The sequence below is a fragment of the Cucurbita pepo genome, chromosome LG08 (genome assembly GCF_002806865.2).
Source record: "Cucurbita pepo subsp. pepo cultivar mu-cu-16 chromosome LG08, ASM280686v2, whole genome shotgun sequence".
Lineage (NCBI taxonomy): Eukaryota > Viridiplantae > Streptophyta > Magnoliopsida > Cucurbitales > Cucurbitaceae > Cucurbita > Cucurbita pepo.
The window spans coordinates 6349000-6366764 of NC_036645.1; the positions used below are offsets into that span (position 1 = coordinate 6349000).

The following is a 17765-nucleotide window of genomic DNA, read 5'->3' on the forward strand; positions in this document are numbered from 1 at the left end:
ACGTAAATTTGATGGTGCATAGGAATCTTGGAGGCAATTATTTATCTCTGTGCATGAGAATTATATCATTTTTCGTGATATAATTTTGTGGTAATTACTTTTACGCAGCTTGAAAATTATATCGATGTTTTGTGATCTCAGACTTATACAACTACTCATATGTATGCATGTGCCAATTCTTAGAGGTACATATGTGGAAGTTAGTGGGCTCTATTCCAACGGATAATAATTGACACTTAGCTAGAAAAATTGGGCCACTCGTCATAGAAAAAAAATACTAAAAGTCCTAATTCTCTAAGGTACATATGTGAGAATCTTGGTGGGTTTTACTCTAATCGATAGAAATTAACACATGCAATGAGCCAAGCCACTCTTGAGACACATTCTCGTAACAAAAGATGGGTAGTCGCCATAATACATGCATGTCCAACCGTTACATAAAAACTCACACAACAATGATACATATAGCGGTTTGATATTTTGAGCCTAATTGAATCTCTTTTAATTTGGGTTCAAATCCAATTTCGATAGTTCTCATTTTTTTTCTTTATTATGCGACCCATAAATGAAAGTAATCCTGATTTATATAGCCATATAAAATAGTATAAAATACCAAGAAAGAATTTACTATTGACTCAAATAAATTTAAATAATTATGAAAAAAAAATAGTTGCAATCTAAATTTAATAGTAAAAGTAGTTGACTATCATGTACAAGACATTGCTAAAAATGTTTTTAAATATTCACGTTCTAAGTTAATTTTAATGCAACAAAAATTATGGATGTCAGGACGGTTACTCGTTTTTTATTTATTTATTTTTTTAATGGATTCGAATAAGATGTTATAAAATTCGATGACCCGAAAAATTTGATGAATCAAATCTATCTTTACTGTTTGTTGGGTTAAGTTCAAATAAATAAACATTTTATAAACGGGGTTGGTTCATGAGTTCCCAAAAATTAGATTGGACTCAGGCTCATCAACCCGAATTTATGTTAATCAATTTTTTTGGGTTAGGTTTAAATAAATAAAAATTGGGTTGGTTCATGAGTTTCCCAAAAATTAGATTGGACGGATCGAATTTATTGCTAATCAATTTTTTTTGGATTAGGTTCAAATAAATAAACTTTTTATAAATGGAGTGGGTTTCATTTTTCCAAAAACGACTTAGCCTAATCAACTGGAATTTATTTCTAATCAATTTTTTTTAGTTCCGACATAATTATATATACATATATTTCTCTAATTTTATAATTATTTTCGGATTATTTATTCTCCAACAACTATTAAAATAACTTTTAACTTTTTCAAAAGTAATTTTTTAAATATATATTCAAATTGAGTTATATAAGTGTGAAAATAAATGAACATTATTTTTATTAAAAATAAAAATTTTAATAAATGACTCGAACAATTGAATCAACCCAACCAAAAAGAAAATTATGATTAAATTGGGTTAAATTTATTATTTAATAAGAATCGTGTGAGTCTACTTTAATCACAAATAAATAAATATATATATTATTTATTTATTTATTTATTTATTTATTTATTTATTTGTGTATTTGTAACTAGTAACAATTTTGAGCAACTTTTGAAGGGAAAAAAAGATCAGCTTTCCAAGTACGGCGGTGAAAGATAATCATCGTTTCTATTTAATTTCGTGGACTTGCTCCGTGGGAAAGTTCGCAATTGTGGCTCAGGGCACTTGAATACAACCCCCATAGCCCATTCCGTTATCGTTTTTCCTACCAATTTCACGTCTTCTACCAAAAAGGCTATCCAAATCAATCATATTTACGTAATCAATTGAAGTTTTTGGGAAAGAAGATGGATTGAAACAGCGATTGAAACAATTCACAGGAGGAACGCGAATCGAGAGGAAGAAAATTGACTGTCCCGAGGCCGAAAGACAGAAGACATGGCGATGCGCGAGCTGGTTACTGGAGGCGCTGCTTGTGCCGTTCCTGGTTCTTCTTCTTCTTCTAACCCTCTCGGTGCCCTTGCCAACGCTCTAGTTGGTTCCTCTTCCAAGACCCAGGTTCTTTCCACCTCTACTTTCTGAATTTGTTCGATGCTTCAATTTAATCATTCTTACTATCTGTTATCTGGGGTTCCATTAGAATTGTGTTTTCTTATACTTTAATATGTTAATTCATGAATTTGCTGTTGCCTAGTATTGTGAAATTCAGATTGAGCTTTGGTTAACTTGGTCTTAGTTGCTGATTTTGTTCTTTATCTTATTCATGTTACCAAATTGGTATTTCTTCATATGGGTTTGATCTTGTGAATGAAGTTATTCGTTAATTCGTCTTATGTTTGAACAATATTCTGAGCAGGAAAGATTGCGGGAAATTCCTACATCGCAGCTCACAGGTCCTGAGAGACCTTTTTACCCTGAGGGCCATGGGCAGCTCCCTGGGTCTGAATTGGATCATCCACCGTTTCAACCCAATGAGCAGGTTTGGTTTTGCAAATTTTCCTTTTAGAATCCTCATTTAGTTTTTAACATATCGATTGTTTCGATTTTGCTTGATGTCAGGCGTCAAAATTTTTTAGTGGCTTCCACTCGGCTGCTGATCAGAGTGGTATGGCCTCTGCATGGAATGAGGTACAGGGAGGTCCCCCTCCTCCCCATTTGAGAGAAATGCAACCAAGTCTTGCTGAATTTGATCGTATTTATGATCAAATGCCTGCTTCTCAGCATCAACCAGTATTTGAAGGTACTTCCTGAGTTTCTTCTTTATTCTTCTAAATTTCTGGATCGTTGGTATTGTTGGCTTGTCTTTTGTGTTGCTTCCAAACTGTTTTAGTTCAATTACAAGGACTCTGCTAATGCTAACAAAAATTTAATTAAACGACATGGAGTTTCAGGCTTTTGACCTACAACACCTATCATCCATCAATTGACTTTAGAAGATACTCGTGTATATTAGTGATGTAATATGTCCTTAGTGTAGTATAGTTAATTGAAAAGCTTCCAGAGAATAGTCTTGATTTGAAACTCCAATCCCTGCAAATTATTGCTAGTCAAACAACAGTTTCCTCAACCGTGGCATCTGCAGGTTTGGGATTCAGTTTCGAGTTATATAATTTTAATTAGGTTTAAAACCTAATTAAAACTTGTGTCACTGGGTTGGGTCTTCCTTTGTAAACCTAAAACATGCTAACCTTGACTGACTTGGTAGAGTGGAAGATTCATTTTAGTTCGTCACGAAATTTTTAAACGTTTGCCACTTAGTGGAAGATTCATTTTAGTTCGTCACGAAATTTTTAAACGTTTGCCACTTTAACTGACTATGTAACATCTGCTAGTATTAGAGCTTGGATTTGAAATTCTTTTCAGTCCTACTAATTATTTTCCCACTAATTATTTTATGGGAAAAATACCCTTTTGGTCCCTAAGTTTTGAGTATAGTTTCCATTTAGTCCTTGGGTTTCAAAATGTTATATTTTTACTCATGATGTTTGAGTTCAGTTTCAATGTGGTGTTCTTTTAGCCATGATGCCAGGATTTGGATAGCCATTGTTGGTGTGAGTATCGCCGACATTGGGGTGACCTCTTTTGCCTTTGTTTCATTCTGGTTTTCATGGAAAAAAGTGCCAAGGTCGGTATCCGCAAGGATAATCTCTGGCCACAGAAAAAGAGGTTCGGCATACCTGCGGCAGGGGATGGTGAGGTTGTGGAGGGGGGTAGAGGGCTAAATGCATATTCATCATTAGATTCTTTGTGAGAGCCGACAATGGAGAATTTGTTCTTGGGATGAGGAAGGTTTTTTGGTTATTTATGATGATGACATGTTTTTTTGGTGATGATGTTACAACTTGTGGGTTGGAATAAGAAGTGGTATAGTAGATGAGGTTTTGGAGATTGGTGAAATATAGGGTGAGGGGCTCGTGGCCTTTGGTTTATGGGGGGAAGCTATGGGTTTATGGGGCATGGCCAATGGGGAGGGTGTGGAAGTGGGTTCGACTGGGGGTTTGACCTCTTTTTGTAGGAGTTGGCTTGGAAAATAGGGGTGATTCATAGCAGATAGGATTGATCTTTATGTTTTAGGGCTTTGTGGTAACATTTTAGGGACCAGATGTAATATTTTAAAACCGAGGGACCAAGTGGAAATTAAACCTCAAAAGTAAAAGAGTAACATTTTGAAATTTAGGGACCAAATGCAAACTATACTCAAAATTAAAATAAATAAATAAATAAATAAAAAAGAAAAAAAAGAAGTATTTTTTCCTTATTTTATTTTTGACTTCACATTTGCTGTATACCAGGGCCACCGCAAAGAGTGCTGTCAAACTTTTTGCACTCATTTGTAGAGACCAGCCGTGGTGGAATTCCTTTTCATCCTACCCCTCTGCCTTTATTGGGACTATCTGAAGGTGATAAGCAGTGTATACGAGATCGTAGTAGCATAATGGCTCGACATTTTTTTGCAGATAAGAGTGAAGACTTCATAAATGCGCAGGTTTGGTGATCTTTCTATTTCGTACCAATTTCATAAGAAAGCATGCATTTTATACCAATTTTGTAGACATTGTCGAAGCTTTATTTAGGTGCAAGGTCATGTCTCATGTTTGGCCCTCATATTATCCCTTTTTATTTTTCTTACTGATATCTTTTTTTTTTTTTTTAGGTTGAAAAACAATATTTCTATATATCTAGGAGGAAAAAAATATAAATCTTGAAAAATTTTCGTATCTTAAAATGTTTATGGTTTTTCGGATAAGAGACAATTCATTAATGCCAAGATAAGTACATGAAAAGGGGATTTATTGGCCGTAGACACGAAATGTATTAAAAAAGTTGTCCTCTAAATATTGTTCTTAAAAAATAACTATAGCCACAAGAAAAGAGATTTAGAAACGTTTTAATGATTCCGAATGAGTTTGCTAAGAGAAGTGTTGAACTTCGGAACCTTCTGTATATTCAATTGGTAAACTGTAAATGTAAACTTATGCGAGTTTCACTCTTTTCAATCCCTTCAGGTGAATGCACTTCTATCTTCCTTAGATATTGACAGCAGTAAACAGGTTAAGGGGTTTCAACCTGGTAGGTTTCATGAGTTGGAGGATTATTGGAACGAATCTCAAGCTCTACAGAGACCTGGTGGTCATATTGCAGATGGATGGGCTTCTGAATATAGCCTAAACAGGGAAAAATATGCTAATCATGAGGGTTGGGCTCAATCCTTTGAACAACAATACGGTGCCAATGGTTGGGCCTCCGAGTTTGAGCAGGTAAGGTGCTGCAGCTTGTCCTACAAGTTGCACCTATAATGATGGTTTTTTATCTGATGAACCCATAGTACATGATCTGTGGCTGGTGCCTTGGTTAACTTTTTTTGTGATAATTTTTTATTCATGCTTTGAGTTCGAGTGATTAGCCGACAATCATTTTTTGAATGATAACCATGAAACTGGCATTCGGTTGGCATCAAATCATGAACTTGAAATCCTTGATAGTTATTAAATTAATTAAGCCTTGGTTAACTTTTTTTGTGATAATTTTTTATTCATGCTTTGAGTTCGAGTGATTAGCCGACAATCATTTTTTGAATGATAACCATGAAACTGGCATTCGGTTGGCATCAAATCATGAACTTGAAATCCTTGATAGTTATTAAATTAATTAAGCCTTGGTTAACTTTTTTTGTGATAATTTTTTATTCATGCTTTGAGTTCGAGTGATTAGCCGACAATCATTTTTTGAATGATAACCATGAAACTGGCATTCGGTTGGCATCAAATCATGAACTTGAAATCCTTGATAGTTATTAAATTAATTATAACTTTCTGTTGGATATTGAGTTGTGAAGTTTAGTCGGCTTCTGCAATAAACTTGGTCATACAGAGTTATTTTAGCATGTTAGACAAGCTAGTTATACTGAGTTATTTATCTTGCCTCTTTCATTTTAAGGTTTAGACTATGATGAAGCTGCTTAATATAGTTTTGAGCAGTTTATTTTTTGGTTGACCACTACCGACTACTCTGTGGCCTGTGTTACGGGACCTTGTTTTCAACACCTTCGGAAAATATGTGTATTTATATGCCCCTCAATCTTGGTTTGTATAATAATTGATTTTGTATGCACAATGCCTTATTTGACTCATTCAATTATAATAACTATATTGGACTCCATGGGTTGTGAATTGTAATTCTCTTGATATATTACTGCAGGAGAAGTTTCAGTTAGCATCGGCCCAACAAATGGCAGGTGGTAGTATGATGAACTTATCTGCAATGGAACAGACTCGCAAGCTTGCAAATACATTAGCTGAAAATAACGACCCGAAGTTTCAGGTTAATATTTTTTCTTTTTATCATGATTTTAGTATTTCATTCATCTAAAACATAACTAAAGTTTTTCATTTTCCTTCCGCATTTGATGAGAGTGTAACACATAAGCAAACATCGACAAACAATTGAAATGATAAATTAGGTTTGGCAACGTTGTCAATTTTTTTTTTTTTTTTTTTTTTTTAAAAACAGGTTATATGACGGTATACACTATAGTAATTGTCTTCCAAACAAAAGCCAAGGTCAAACTAATGGCTTTTTTATGGAGTACCTTCATTCTTGTATTATGCAACAATATGACTAGCACCCTGAATATCTTTGTTTGTTAGGTGGTTCTAGATATTTAGTATATGCATGCTGACGGATAAATGATTAGTTTTCATTATCCTGCCTCTCCTTTGTTCTTTAACATGGTTCTTCAATTTTAAATAGTTCCTATTAGTCTTTGGTTTCGACCATCTATTAACATTTATTTTTTCTGGTTTTATTTTAGCATGGGCATCTCATGTAATTGTCTTAACTTTTAGGTTAAATTATGTTTTTATTCCTTAATGCGGTGTCTATTTAGTTCCCCAATCTTAAGTTTCAATTATGTTTTTGCTTTTATTTTGATCCTTGAAAGTCATTTTGTTAACAATTACTTAAATGGTAAATAATTTGTTGATTGGAGTCCAATGAGTGATGATTTGACATAACATGACATAAGGATTGGGTCGTTGGATAAAATAAGGGTAATGTATTCGACCTGCCCACCCCATCAAAATTTATAGCCCCCACCTTTATTTTGTCTGACTGACCTACTCTCTTGTGCTATAGTATGTCATACTCATACCACCACTTAGTCAAATTAAAGCGTCTTGTTAACATTATGTAACGATGTTCTTGGTAGAAACTGTTCAGAATCAAAGTCAAAAGTTTAGGACGTATTAGAAGCTTTTGAAACCTCAAGGATTAAATTTGCAATTAAACCATTATTTAATATTTAGCTATTTTTGGATTGTTTAGCATTTTCTTTTTTTGTTGTTTGTAGTTTAGTTTTTGGGGAACTTTTGAGGGCTTCATGTTCTCTTATTTGTATGGAACATTTTAAAATATTCTTATATTCTACTAGTAGGTGGTGTTGAGTTTTCTGTTCTTCTTGTGGGTGCTGGTCTTGCTCTTCAAAATTACATCAAGTTTATTATAAAATTGCCAAATTTGATATTCGATCCATCTGGCATGCAGAACTCGAAGTTTCTTCAGTTTGTTTCAAAGATGAGTAGGGGTGAACTTATTATTGAAGATAATCAAGTCAAGCCAAACTCTTNTTGATGATAATCAAGTCAAGCCAAACTCTTTATCTCCATCAGATAACTGGGCTTCCGAGTACCAGCAACAATATAGTGGAGGTCTTCCCTGGGCTGATGAATTTGTAAGTCATGAAACAAGATGGATTCCTTTATTTCCCACTCCACAATCTGACAATCTGTCAGGTGGATGGGTGTTTTCATGAACAGTTTATTGTTTGTTTTTGTTTTTGTTTTTGTTTCATGTTTTATGTTTTATGTTCTGTTTTCATTCTTCGTTGATGAAAAAAAATTGAAGAATGAAATGTCATCGAGGGTGATAGAAAGCCTTCCCATAACAAGGGGTGGAGCCAAAAATTTTAATGAGGGCAAAACTATCATATCTATCTATGTATAATTTTTCAATTTATTAAAATTTATGAGGGTAAATTGGGTGATACTTCAAAATCTTAAATGATGTATATAAGTTTTTGAATTTTTCACAAACTTTGGGGCAGCCCCTCCTGCTGCTTCCCGGCCCTAACCTGCTTGGGGTGAGGAGGTTGTAGCATTGGCTTCCAATCGTTGGAAATTGTGTAAATTTAGAAGTTTTATACATGGACTCGTTTGTGTGCACCCAATAAACTTTATGAACAAAATTCTCTTATCTCTTTGCAAATTACTTAAATATCTAAAATCAAATTAGTTCACAGCAGTGTACCTTTTTTTGGGACAAGAGACTGTATGAGTCGGAGGGAGAGGTTCCCATTGCCATCTCCTAAAACCCTCACTCAATTAAGATCGAAAGATCTAAAAGATTTTTCTGTAAAGTTCTAGTAAAATGTTGACGAATTAAGAAATGGTCTGTACTTTCCTCTTTTTGTTAAAGCACATAGCTCTAAGAATTAAGGTAAGAATAAAAGAAAATCTCTCTCTCTGATGGGAGGTAGCAGTATTCTTTTTGAAGAAGTGAAGAGAATTCAAGTCTTTAATAATGCACATTCCTCAAGGAAAAACATCTTTCCATATCCTTCTTTACATTTACTGCCCGAGTTTAAAAGAGTAGAGTCTTGTTCTATCTTTGTTGAGTTGTAAACAAAAGGAAAGAGTGATGGAATTAATTTACAGGTATACCAAGTTATGGGCAACAGTAAAAGTATCTGGCAAGATCCCAAGGTTGGCTTGGGATTTGGCTAGAGAAAGGACCCCTTTGAACTCTCCTCTCAACCTTGGTTATAGATATTTGTAGGCGAAGCTTGGACTTAAGATCTTCAAACTTTACTCTTGGCAGAACTTTAGTGAGATTTGAGAATGTGTTTTAAAGGAGTACAAGTTAGATCGATGCAAAAGAGGTGCCCTTCTCTATAGCTTTATCGCTGTGGTGTGTTATGTGCATGGAGAGCTCTGAAACACTAGATCATCTTTTTCAAACATGTTTCTTTGCCCACAGAATTTTGTCTTTTATCGTGGCTCTCTTTAATTGGGTAGTGGCCCTCCACAACACCATGCAAATCCTCTTTTTTCCTATCTTGGTGGGTCGTCCTTTCAAGAAAGAAAAAGACCTCCTAAGGCTTTATATATATCTGGGGCTCTTGTTGATTGTTGATTAGAAAGGAATAGCCGCACCTTCAACATTTAGACAGCCGTCTTTGATTATAGAAGAATTTGATTTTTTTTTTTTTTTTTTTTTTTTTGAGAAGTTATCCCAAACTCACCTTAGTCAAAAGTATGATCTTTACTGATGAAACACAAACGTATCTATGCATGCAAACAGTTGAATCCTAAGCTCTTATCTTCCCCTTCCCAATTATGTTGCATTTAATGATTTGGCCCTTTTCCCAGTCTTTTGATCGCGACCCTTCTAATTCTTCTGCCTAGCTAATTATTATAATATCTATGTTTTCCATGAAAAATAGAACTTTAATGCTTTTACAAGACTTAGTTTTTCCAATAAAAAATGGTTTCAGGTTTCCAACAAAACTAATCAGTGGGCTGATGAGTTTGCTGAAGGGAAGCAGCATGCGTCAGATGATCAATGGGTTGATGAGTTTTCCAAGTTGCACATGCAAGACTGGGTGGAAGAATTTGGTCAGCAGGTCGGAGAAGGTGCTTCTGGAGAAGCTGATAATTGGGCGAATGCTTATGATGAGTAAGTCTGATATTTTACTTCTGACTATATTGTAATGCTGTAAGCTACTGTCTATTATAAGTTCTTTTCTGCATTCTGCTCTATGCCCTAATCAACATTTTGACGGCTGTCTATTTTACCCTCAGGTCCTACTGATTATTCCTCGTCTTTTTTTCTTTTCTTTTCTTTTACTACGATAAAAATATTTCATTTTAAATCGCTTCACCTATTTTGTTGTAGTTAAATGCAGGTGCTTTATATTTTATGATATAACGTAAACTCGCATTATTTCTATTTCTTCCTCTTAATTTGGGCCTACTAAGAGTTATTTTCCTTTAGCACGTCTACAACTTCAATAAACAATTATTCTTTAACTTCAGCATCGGGTGGTTAGACTTATAATGAACATTCCCAGATGTTTTTATAGTTTTTATTAATGCGACCATTTCTAATTAATAATTTAAATTGTGGTGTTATCTTAATTCAAAATTAACTTGTTTTACGTTGTTTTGTATATAAAAACCAACTTGTTCTATGTTTTATTTTGTGGTTAGCAATATTCTTTTTTAATTTTTATATATTTAGTCTAAAAGTTCTGTACGTCTGTACGATTTTCTTTTCAACATATGTAGGTATGTAAGAACATGTTTTGAATTCTCCTAAGAGAATCAGTAGTTTATGCTTGTACAAACTTATCTTTGATGTTGACTGACAGGTTTCTAAATGAACAAGTAGCTGCCAAGGGAAAGACAGATGCTTCAAACGGAATATATGTCTTTTCTGACATGAACCCGTATGTTGGTCATCCAAATCCTTTAAAGGAAGGCCAGGATCTGTTCCGTAAAGGCCTTCTGAGTGAGGCAGTGCTCGCTTTAGAGGCTGAAGTTATGAAAAACCCTGAAAATTCTGAAGGTTGGAGGCTTCTTGGAATTGCACATGCTGAAAATGATGATGATCAACAGGTATTTTACGTTCTTGATGTATAATTTTCTGGCGTATAAGACCAACTAGGAATCTAACATTCTTGATGTGAAATGGTTAGAAATAGAAGATAAAATTGGTACTCAAGTGAAAAGCTACCAATGGAATCCTTTTAAGTAAGGTTCCAAAATTGCTCTCTCCTCTTTCCTCCCCTTCCCATCCAATTCTTCATCTTTCAACCTTCAACAATTATCATCTTTCTGGTTCTCGGCCTCAAGCTTAGTTCTATAATCCTTCATTATCTTTTTCATTATTTGGTTGGTGTTTCTTTCAGATTTCATAGAGTCTAGCAGTTATGCAGGCAGAATGATCTTTTTTTCTATCATTCTTTCGAATAATGAGTTTTCGTGATAGAATAGAAGTCTGGCAGCTTTTTTCCTTTTCCACTTTTATTCATCTCAGGCTGCTCCTTTGGTTTGAAGAAGCCTTGGTCGACCTCATGTGGCATCCCTCAACACTTTTTCAGACATGCCATTTTCCTGGATAGTTTTCATTCGAGATTTCAATTATAAGTAGCTCAAAAGATTGTAAAATCTTTATGGGGTTCAGGAGGTATTAATTGGGTTTAGGTGGAATCCTTTGGCCCGGAGGGTTAGCTACTTTTATGGATTGCAAGCAAGGTGAGCTTGGAATTGGATCGTTTTTTCCATATCTTCTGTTAAGAAAGGCAAAGAGGGTGGAAATGGTATTGCATTTGGTGTGCTGGAATTCAGTATCTAGATCTCAATTTTTTCATGGTTTGGAATTCGTTCCCCTTTTGATTGGCATCCTGCCGGAAATCATGGCTCCAGTTTAAGAAGCCATTGTTAAGTTTTTCCAGTATCTGGAAGCAATTTTAGCTCTCTGCTTTCTGCAAATTAGTTTTGTTTTCTGAGATTTACATTTCAGTTCTTGAATCAGTGTTTCTAGAAAACTTTCTGGAAATTTTTTTGGATGGGAAGGAATCAATGATTGTTTGATGCCAAGCTTCTTCCATGACTTGTTCATTTTGTATTTGCTAGGCTGAAGTCTTCTTCATGGTGTTCTCTCCCCAGGCCGTTGCTAAGTTTTTGTCATTTGTTGTTATTCTAAATTGGCCTGCTTTTAATTTTTCATCGTAATCTTTTCTTTATACTTTCTTGTTTTCTCTCATTCCCACGTGAAGTTTGTATCTTATGAGCCTTAATCTCTTTTTCATTTTTTAATTAAAAGTTTTGTTTCTTGCTAAAAAAAATAGGTACTTTATATTTTTGATACATAATGATTAGGTTCATAGATTTGTGTATGGATTATATTATCTTTAAATAATGCACTTGTTGGACTTCAATATCCTAGAACTTCTATGTTTCTTCCGGATTGTGAACTAAACTGTTGAATTGAAAGCAGTCTTTCAGTCGTGGTATTCGATAGTCTTTAGTAAAATTGTCAAACAAAGGGAAAACTGTTGATCTACTAGTTTGCTGTGATGAGTTGGCTTTGTCATGAGTTTCAAAACTTTGAGAAGTAGTTATGTAGAATTTGTGTTCATATATGAAAACTGAAGATTCGAAGGGGCTTGCTCAAGTTGTATTACATGCTCAACCATTTTCTAGAGGGCTGATTTAATGCTGCCAATACTTTCCCTGACATGAGCAATGCTAATACTTCTGAACCTACATGCTTTTCATGACAGTTGTACTTTCGGTACTGTGGTGTGCCATCTCATGATTAACTCCTGATTTCTGATTTTTGTTTACAAAAAAAGTTAATCTATAAATTAATATTTGCAGGCCATTGCGGCCATGAAGCGAGCACTTGATGTTGACCCTACAAATTTAGAGGTGCTTCTTGCGCTTGGTGTGAGTCACACAAATGGTCAGTTGTTCCTTCCTCATCTAATAATATGCTCTCTATATGATTTCTGTTTGCCCTTCAGATCGTTTTTAATTATCTTGACTAAATGAAAGTAGTTATTAGAGTTGAGTTTGTATATAAATTATTTTTAGATCTATTTAAGATTTTAATTTAAATATGGGTTTGCTAGCGATCAAAAGACAAGTACTTGTACGCCAAAAAAAAGCCTTTGGGGGATATGGGTTAAGTTGACCATCTATGTCAAATATTGATTCTCTAGTGTCAAATATTAACGATGGTGGCCAGTCATCATTGTTTGGCTAGGTTATTCACAGGGTAAACTATAACCCTGGTTATGGGTTCAAAATAAGGTTTCTACCTACCTAAGAGATTGAATATTCTTAGTTTTCTAGTAGTATTGAAGACTATATGTGCAAATCATTGCCCACAAAATTAATTAAAGCATGCTGTATCAAAAAGAAGAGAGGAATTTTTATCAGTCTGGAAGGCCATGATATTAAAAAGTAGTATCAGGTAATTGTCTTGGAGGATCGATTTGGTTGATCTAACTATCTGTCTTGACACCCAAGATATTAAAAAGGAGAGGAATTTTAATTCTAATGTGGAGATCCCTTCAGCCTGGCTCCACATCTCAACTGTTGTTAGGATGTTTGAAAGGGAGTAGGATCATTTTTTCTAAGTAAAAATGAAGCGAGTGTGATGTGTGATTGGATTTAATTGACTATCTTTAGTTGGCTTTCATCAATGGAGGAGGCCTTTGTAATCTTCTTGGTCCTTTAGTTTCAACACCAAGTCCTCCCTTTGTCATTTTTTGACAATTATTGTGTTTTCCTTGGAATAAAACTGATGGATGACTAAAATAATTACTGCAGAATTAGAACAAGCAGCTGCATTAAGATACTTATATGGATATCTACAGCATCACCCAAAATACGGAGCACTTGCAAAGCCGGAGCTTTCTGATTCATTGTACTATGCTGATGTAAGCACCTTTCTATTTCTGCAGATTCTTCAGCTTTTATTACAACCATAGAAATCTTGGGAATTTAGTTCTGACACTTTCATGATTTCTGCTGTCTAAGTGCTAGCAATAATAGAATCTGGATTTGGATGTTGTTGCAAGTAGCAAAATATTAAAAATGTTATAACTGCTGATATTTTTCTGAGTTGTTGCCGTTATCAGTTTAATGTAATATTTTTTATAACCCCCAAATCTTCTTGAATGTTTGTGTGTATGTTTATTCTTTTGATGTGAGTAAAGTGAATAACAACAGTTGGTTATTGATTACTATTGCTTATTAACGAATATGAACAGTCATTGAATTAAGTTTTTTTTGGGGGAAATCTATATTTAAATTCTGCAAGTGTACGGCTCTCTCACTCCTTGGAAATCTAAGGAAACTAAAAAGATTCAAAGAAGCAATTTTCTTGACGTGATTTTTCCACTGAATTTGTCATTGATTTTGATTTTTTGGATTTCATAGTGCATTTCATTAGCATTTAGGAGTGTTTAAGCTAGAACTTGAGATGCTTCTCATCTTGTATCTGTTTCTCTTTGGTCTAAAACTATGCTTGATTCTTGTTTTTGTATTTTCAGGTAGCTGGCTTATTTAATGAAGCTGCAAAAATGTTTCCTGATGATGTTGATGTGCACATAGTACTTGGTGTCCTTTATAATTTGTCCAGAGAATTTGATAAAGCAATTGCTTCCTTCCAGACAGCCTTGAAACTAAAGCCGCAAGATTACTCTCTTTGGAACAAGCTAGGTGCTACACAAGCCAACAGCATTCAAAGTGCTGATGCTATATTAGCTTATCAACAGGTAATCATATCTATATTCTCTCTCTCTCTATTGACTTTAAGCTATGCTCTTCCTCAACTGCACCTTCATATCAACAGTTCAGGGACGGATCATCGCTGTGTTCAGTCGTATATAGTCTAGGAAAAAGAGGATCAAATATAAATGTGAATTTATGTAGCCATGCTGTTCAATCTAACTATTTTTTCTATTTCTAATTAGCCCCGGCATAACGATGCGGATAAATTTCCAATCCTCTATTTATTTTGTTGTTTTAGGGGCTTGCAAATTTAACCCTCCCATTCATCTATTTTTTACCCAATTCAAACAGCTAACCTAATACACTTAATTCATTTGACCCTTCACACATGCCATATATTCCAACTCCTATCCTCTATTTTGCAATAAAGGAAGAGTTATGTGGTAGGCTTGCTTTTTCGTCGTTTCTTTAGAGGGCCTGAGAGATGTCGGATCCGAGTTGGTTAGATTTAATTTCTCTTTATGGGCATACTTTTCTTAATTCTTAGCTTGGTTTCGTTTTTTTACATTGTAGTCCATACTTGTACCTAGTGTTGGGCTCCATCGGCTTGTATTTTGTATGCCTTCGTACATTCTTTCATTTTACTCAATGAAAGCAGTTATTAAGAAAAAAGTCATCTTCTCTCTACTACTAGATCAGAAAACTATTTGCATTCTGTATCAGTAAGGAAGTTCGGGCGATTTAACCAAACCATAAGACAAATGGAAACTTTTGAAATCATTGGTAGGGACCAAGTTAAAACAAGCACACACCATGGGGATGGAAATAGTTATTTACAAGAAATTGAGAAAAAGTGGAAGTTCTTCATTACAGTAAGTATGCATATGTATATATTAATAGATGATATCACGAGAACTGATTTGTATTCGAACTCAAGAAGGATACAAACAAGTAATCATGGAATCAGGATTACATGTAATCTCCTAACAGAAAGATTTGAAAAAAGAGTAATTTTTATACATTATTGTTGTGGAAGCCTGTGGTTAAGCTGTGAACTGAAGTTTGAGCTGATTTTCCAATTTATGCATGATGCTCTTATCGTAGGCATGCCCTTCCTCCTCACCATCCAAAAACTTGTCATTGTAAATGCTTGTGTTCTACAATTTCTTCTAGCGATTAAATCATTTACCAATAAAAAGTTAAGTAAAACCATCCTTCTCAAGGTTACGAGAAGGAAGGGAGTTACTCATTCCAATAGAATGGGAAAACTAGCCATTAAGATTGAATGGACTTTATTTCTCGTCTCTTCGATTGCATGCATTATAGGCCTGGAGACAACTTATGGGAATTTTCTTGTGTATGGTCAGGGTATCATCGAAAATGTTCACGCTAGGCCCCGTGATTACTTTTATTTATTCTAGCTTCATGATGACTCTTCTGAGTATGTTAACTGACTTAATCTGTCTTTTAGGCACTTGATTTAAAGCCTAATTACGTCCGTGCATGGGCCAATATGGGAATCAGTTATGCTAATCAGGTATGTCCTGTGCTTAATTATTTCTTCTTTTCACAGTCTGTATAAATTACTAAATTATCTCAAAGTAGCAATGACCTTTCTCCAACATTTTTTTTTTTCATATTGTTATTAATCAATCATTTGTAATGAAAATGTACAAAAACATTAATTAACTTTCTTTCTCTTTGCACTTAGGGGCTGTATGAGGAATCAATTAAGTACTATGTGAGGTCACTTAGTATGAATCCAAAGGCAGATAATGCATGGCAATATTTAAGAATTTCACTAAGGTATGTGATTTGGAGACATTTTATTCTTGCATCACCTCCCTTTAATGCAATTATAAAACCAAAGATTTTTCTTGTTGCAGCTGTGCATCAAGGAATGACATGCTGGACGCCTGTGATTCCCGCAATCTTGATGTTCTGCAGAAGGAGTTCCCATTATGATATTATTGCTTGAAGCGTTAGATGCATAAACTTTGGCTGAAGTAAAGGCAACATCTCTGTTGTATTGAAGAGGTTACAGAAAAATACTCGCTGCAGCTACCTCTGTTAGGCTCTTTTTTAAAGATTCGTTGGGTGTTAATATTCCACACACCAGAGTTTTAACACAAAATTGACTGCTGGAACTGTTGGAAGGAATATTAATGTCCCAAGCCTCTAAGCATAACCCACAAATTATGTCCCCTTCTCCAAATCAATGTATTCTTACAGGAATAGTTCCATATTTTTCCCAAGAATGAACATATAATATATGCATGTGATTTACGAATCTTGATGTTAGTTTTCAATTAACAGAAAGAATATATCAGATAATGATGTTTAATGTTCATCATACGTTTCCTTTCCTGTTCTTTTTCGTCTTATTGATTAAAAACAGTGAAAGTGATGGAGCTTTGGTTGTAGGATTTGAGGAAGAAGCTGGAAGAAACTTGCAGAAATGGTTAAGTGATTCTCTCCATGCCTACTTCTACACTGTGGTAAATCCCCAAACTTCCCCTTCTCTTTCATATTATATATATACACATATATATATATACTGTGAATGTGAAAGCTACACGTTGAAGAAGAAAAAAAGAAACCATTTAGGGGAAAGCTCACTGATTCTGTATGTATGCCTGTTCTTCTCTCTCTCTCTCTCTCTCTCTCTGTCCTTGTAGCACAACAGAAACACACTGGTACACTTAATAGAACAATGATTTAGGTAAGGATAATGCAGTGGCTGTGATGGATGGGTTGGTTGGTACGATCCACCATAAAAGTTAATAAATAAATCACTCATCCATCTCTGTTTCTGCTCCCTTCTGCCCTTTTACTTGTAGCACACGGCCCCGTTCTTCCCCCACAGCTTTTCACACACCCCCTACTACTCTATGAATCTGAATATAATTACATGAGATGCTGCTAAGAAACTTCTGGCTTATGGCTTATGGCTTATGGCTTATGGCTTATGGCTTATTTATTAGAGTGGCTTGGTTTGGCTTGGCTTGGCTTGGTGATTCTTCTTTTGTTCTGTTTTTCTGTTCACACTCTTGTGGTATTATTTCCCCTTATAATGCCTCTATGATGTTCTTCCCTTTTATGGCAACTTCTACCAACTGTGATTGTTATGAATGCTTGAGGTATCTTGTAGTGTAATGGCATTCAATTTTGTGTTTCTGTGAATTTATTTTGAGATGTTGATAAGGTAATGGTGACTACCTAGCTATGATACCGAGAACTCGAGATTTTAAAGAGTAATTCAAACCGATGAGACTATTTGGCCGTTGGGGATGTTGGAATCATGCGAGTTTCTTGTGTGTTTTAATGATTGTCTGGCTTAGTCGATGTGCGTGTGATCTGGTTTGATTACGTGTGAGTAGAAAAACGTCCGGAATGAAAAATATTTGTTTTTGGTAATCTATGATTATTTGGTACAATGGAATGAGATTTTGAATGCGTAGAATTGAGTTAGATGAAC

The 17765-nt window shown here is 34.8% G+C and overlaps 1 protein-coding gene across 3 annotated transcripts; it reads left to right on the forward strand.

Moving 5' to 3' along the window:
- The first annotated feature begins 1655 nt into the window (after positions 1-1655).
- LOC111800326 (peroxisome biogenesis protein 5-like) lies at positions 1656-17094 on the forward strand. 3 transcript variants are annotated; one of them, XR_002815980.1, is made up of 17 exons: positions 1656-2042; positions 2341-2463; positions 2544-2724; positions 4277-4470; positions 4991-5242; positions 6183-6305; positions 7527-7578; positions 7610-7713; positions 9535-9716; positions 10411-10657; positions 12425-12509; positions 13382-13491; positions 14107-14331; positions 15759-15824; positions 15999-16093; positions 16174-16324; positions 16712-17094. XR_002815980.1 is itself a non-coding variant. In XM_023683969.1 (16 exons), exons 1-16 carry the CDS (start codon positions 1923-1925, stop codon positions 16250-16252), a joined length of 2238 nt encoding a protein of 745 aa, XP_023539737.1. In that variant the 5' UTR covers positions 1656-1922; the 3' UTR covers positions 16253-16616. The 3 variants fall into 3 exon arrangements, 2 of the variants coding, with proteins under 2 accessions (XP_023539737.1, XP_023539736.1); XM_023683969.1 differs by lacking the exon at positions 16712-17094 and having other exon boundaries at positions 7527-7592; positions 7624-7713; positions 16174-16616; XM_023683968.1 differs by lacking the exon at positions 16712-17094 and having other exon boundaries at positions 16174-16616.
- Positions 17095-17765: the final 671 nt, after the last annotated feature.

Coding starts and splice junctions, on each gene's coding strand:
- LOC111800326 (XM_023683969.1), top strand. CDS start 1,923: ATGGCGATGCGCGAGCTGGTTACTGGAGGCGCTGCTTGTGCCGTTCCT. Junction 6,306..7,526: donor ATAACGACCCGAAGTTTCAG/GTTAATATTTTT, acceptor TCTGGCATGCAG/AACTCGAAGTTTCTTCAGTT. Junction 14,332..15,758: donor CTATATTAGCTTATCAACAG/GTAATCATATCT, acceptor TCTGTCTTTTAG/GCACTTGATTTAAAGCCTAA.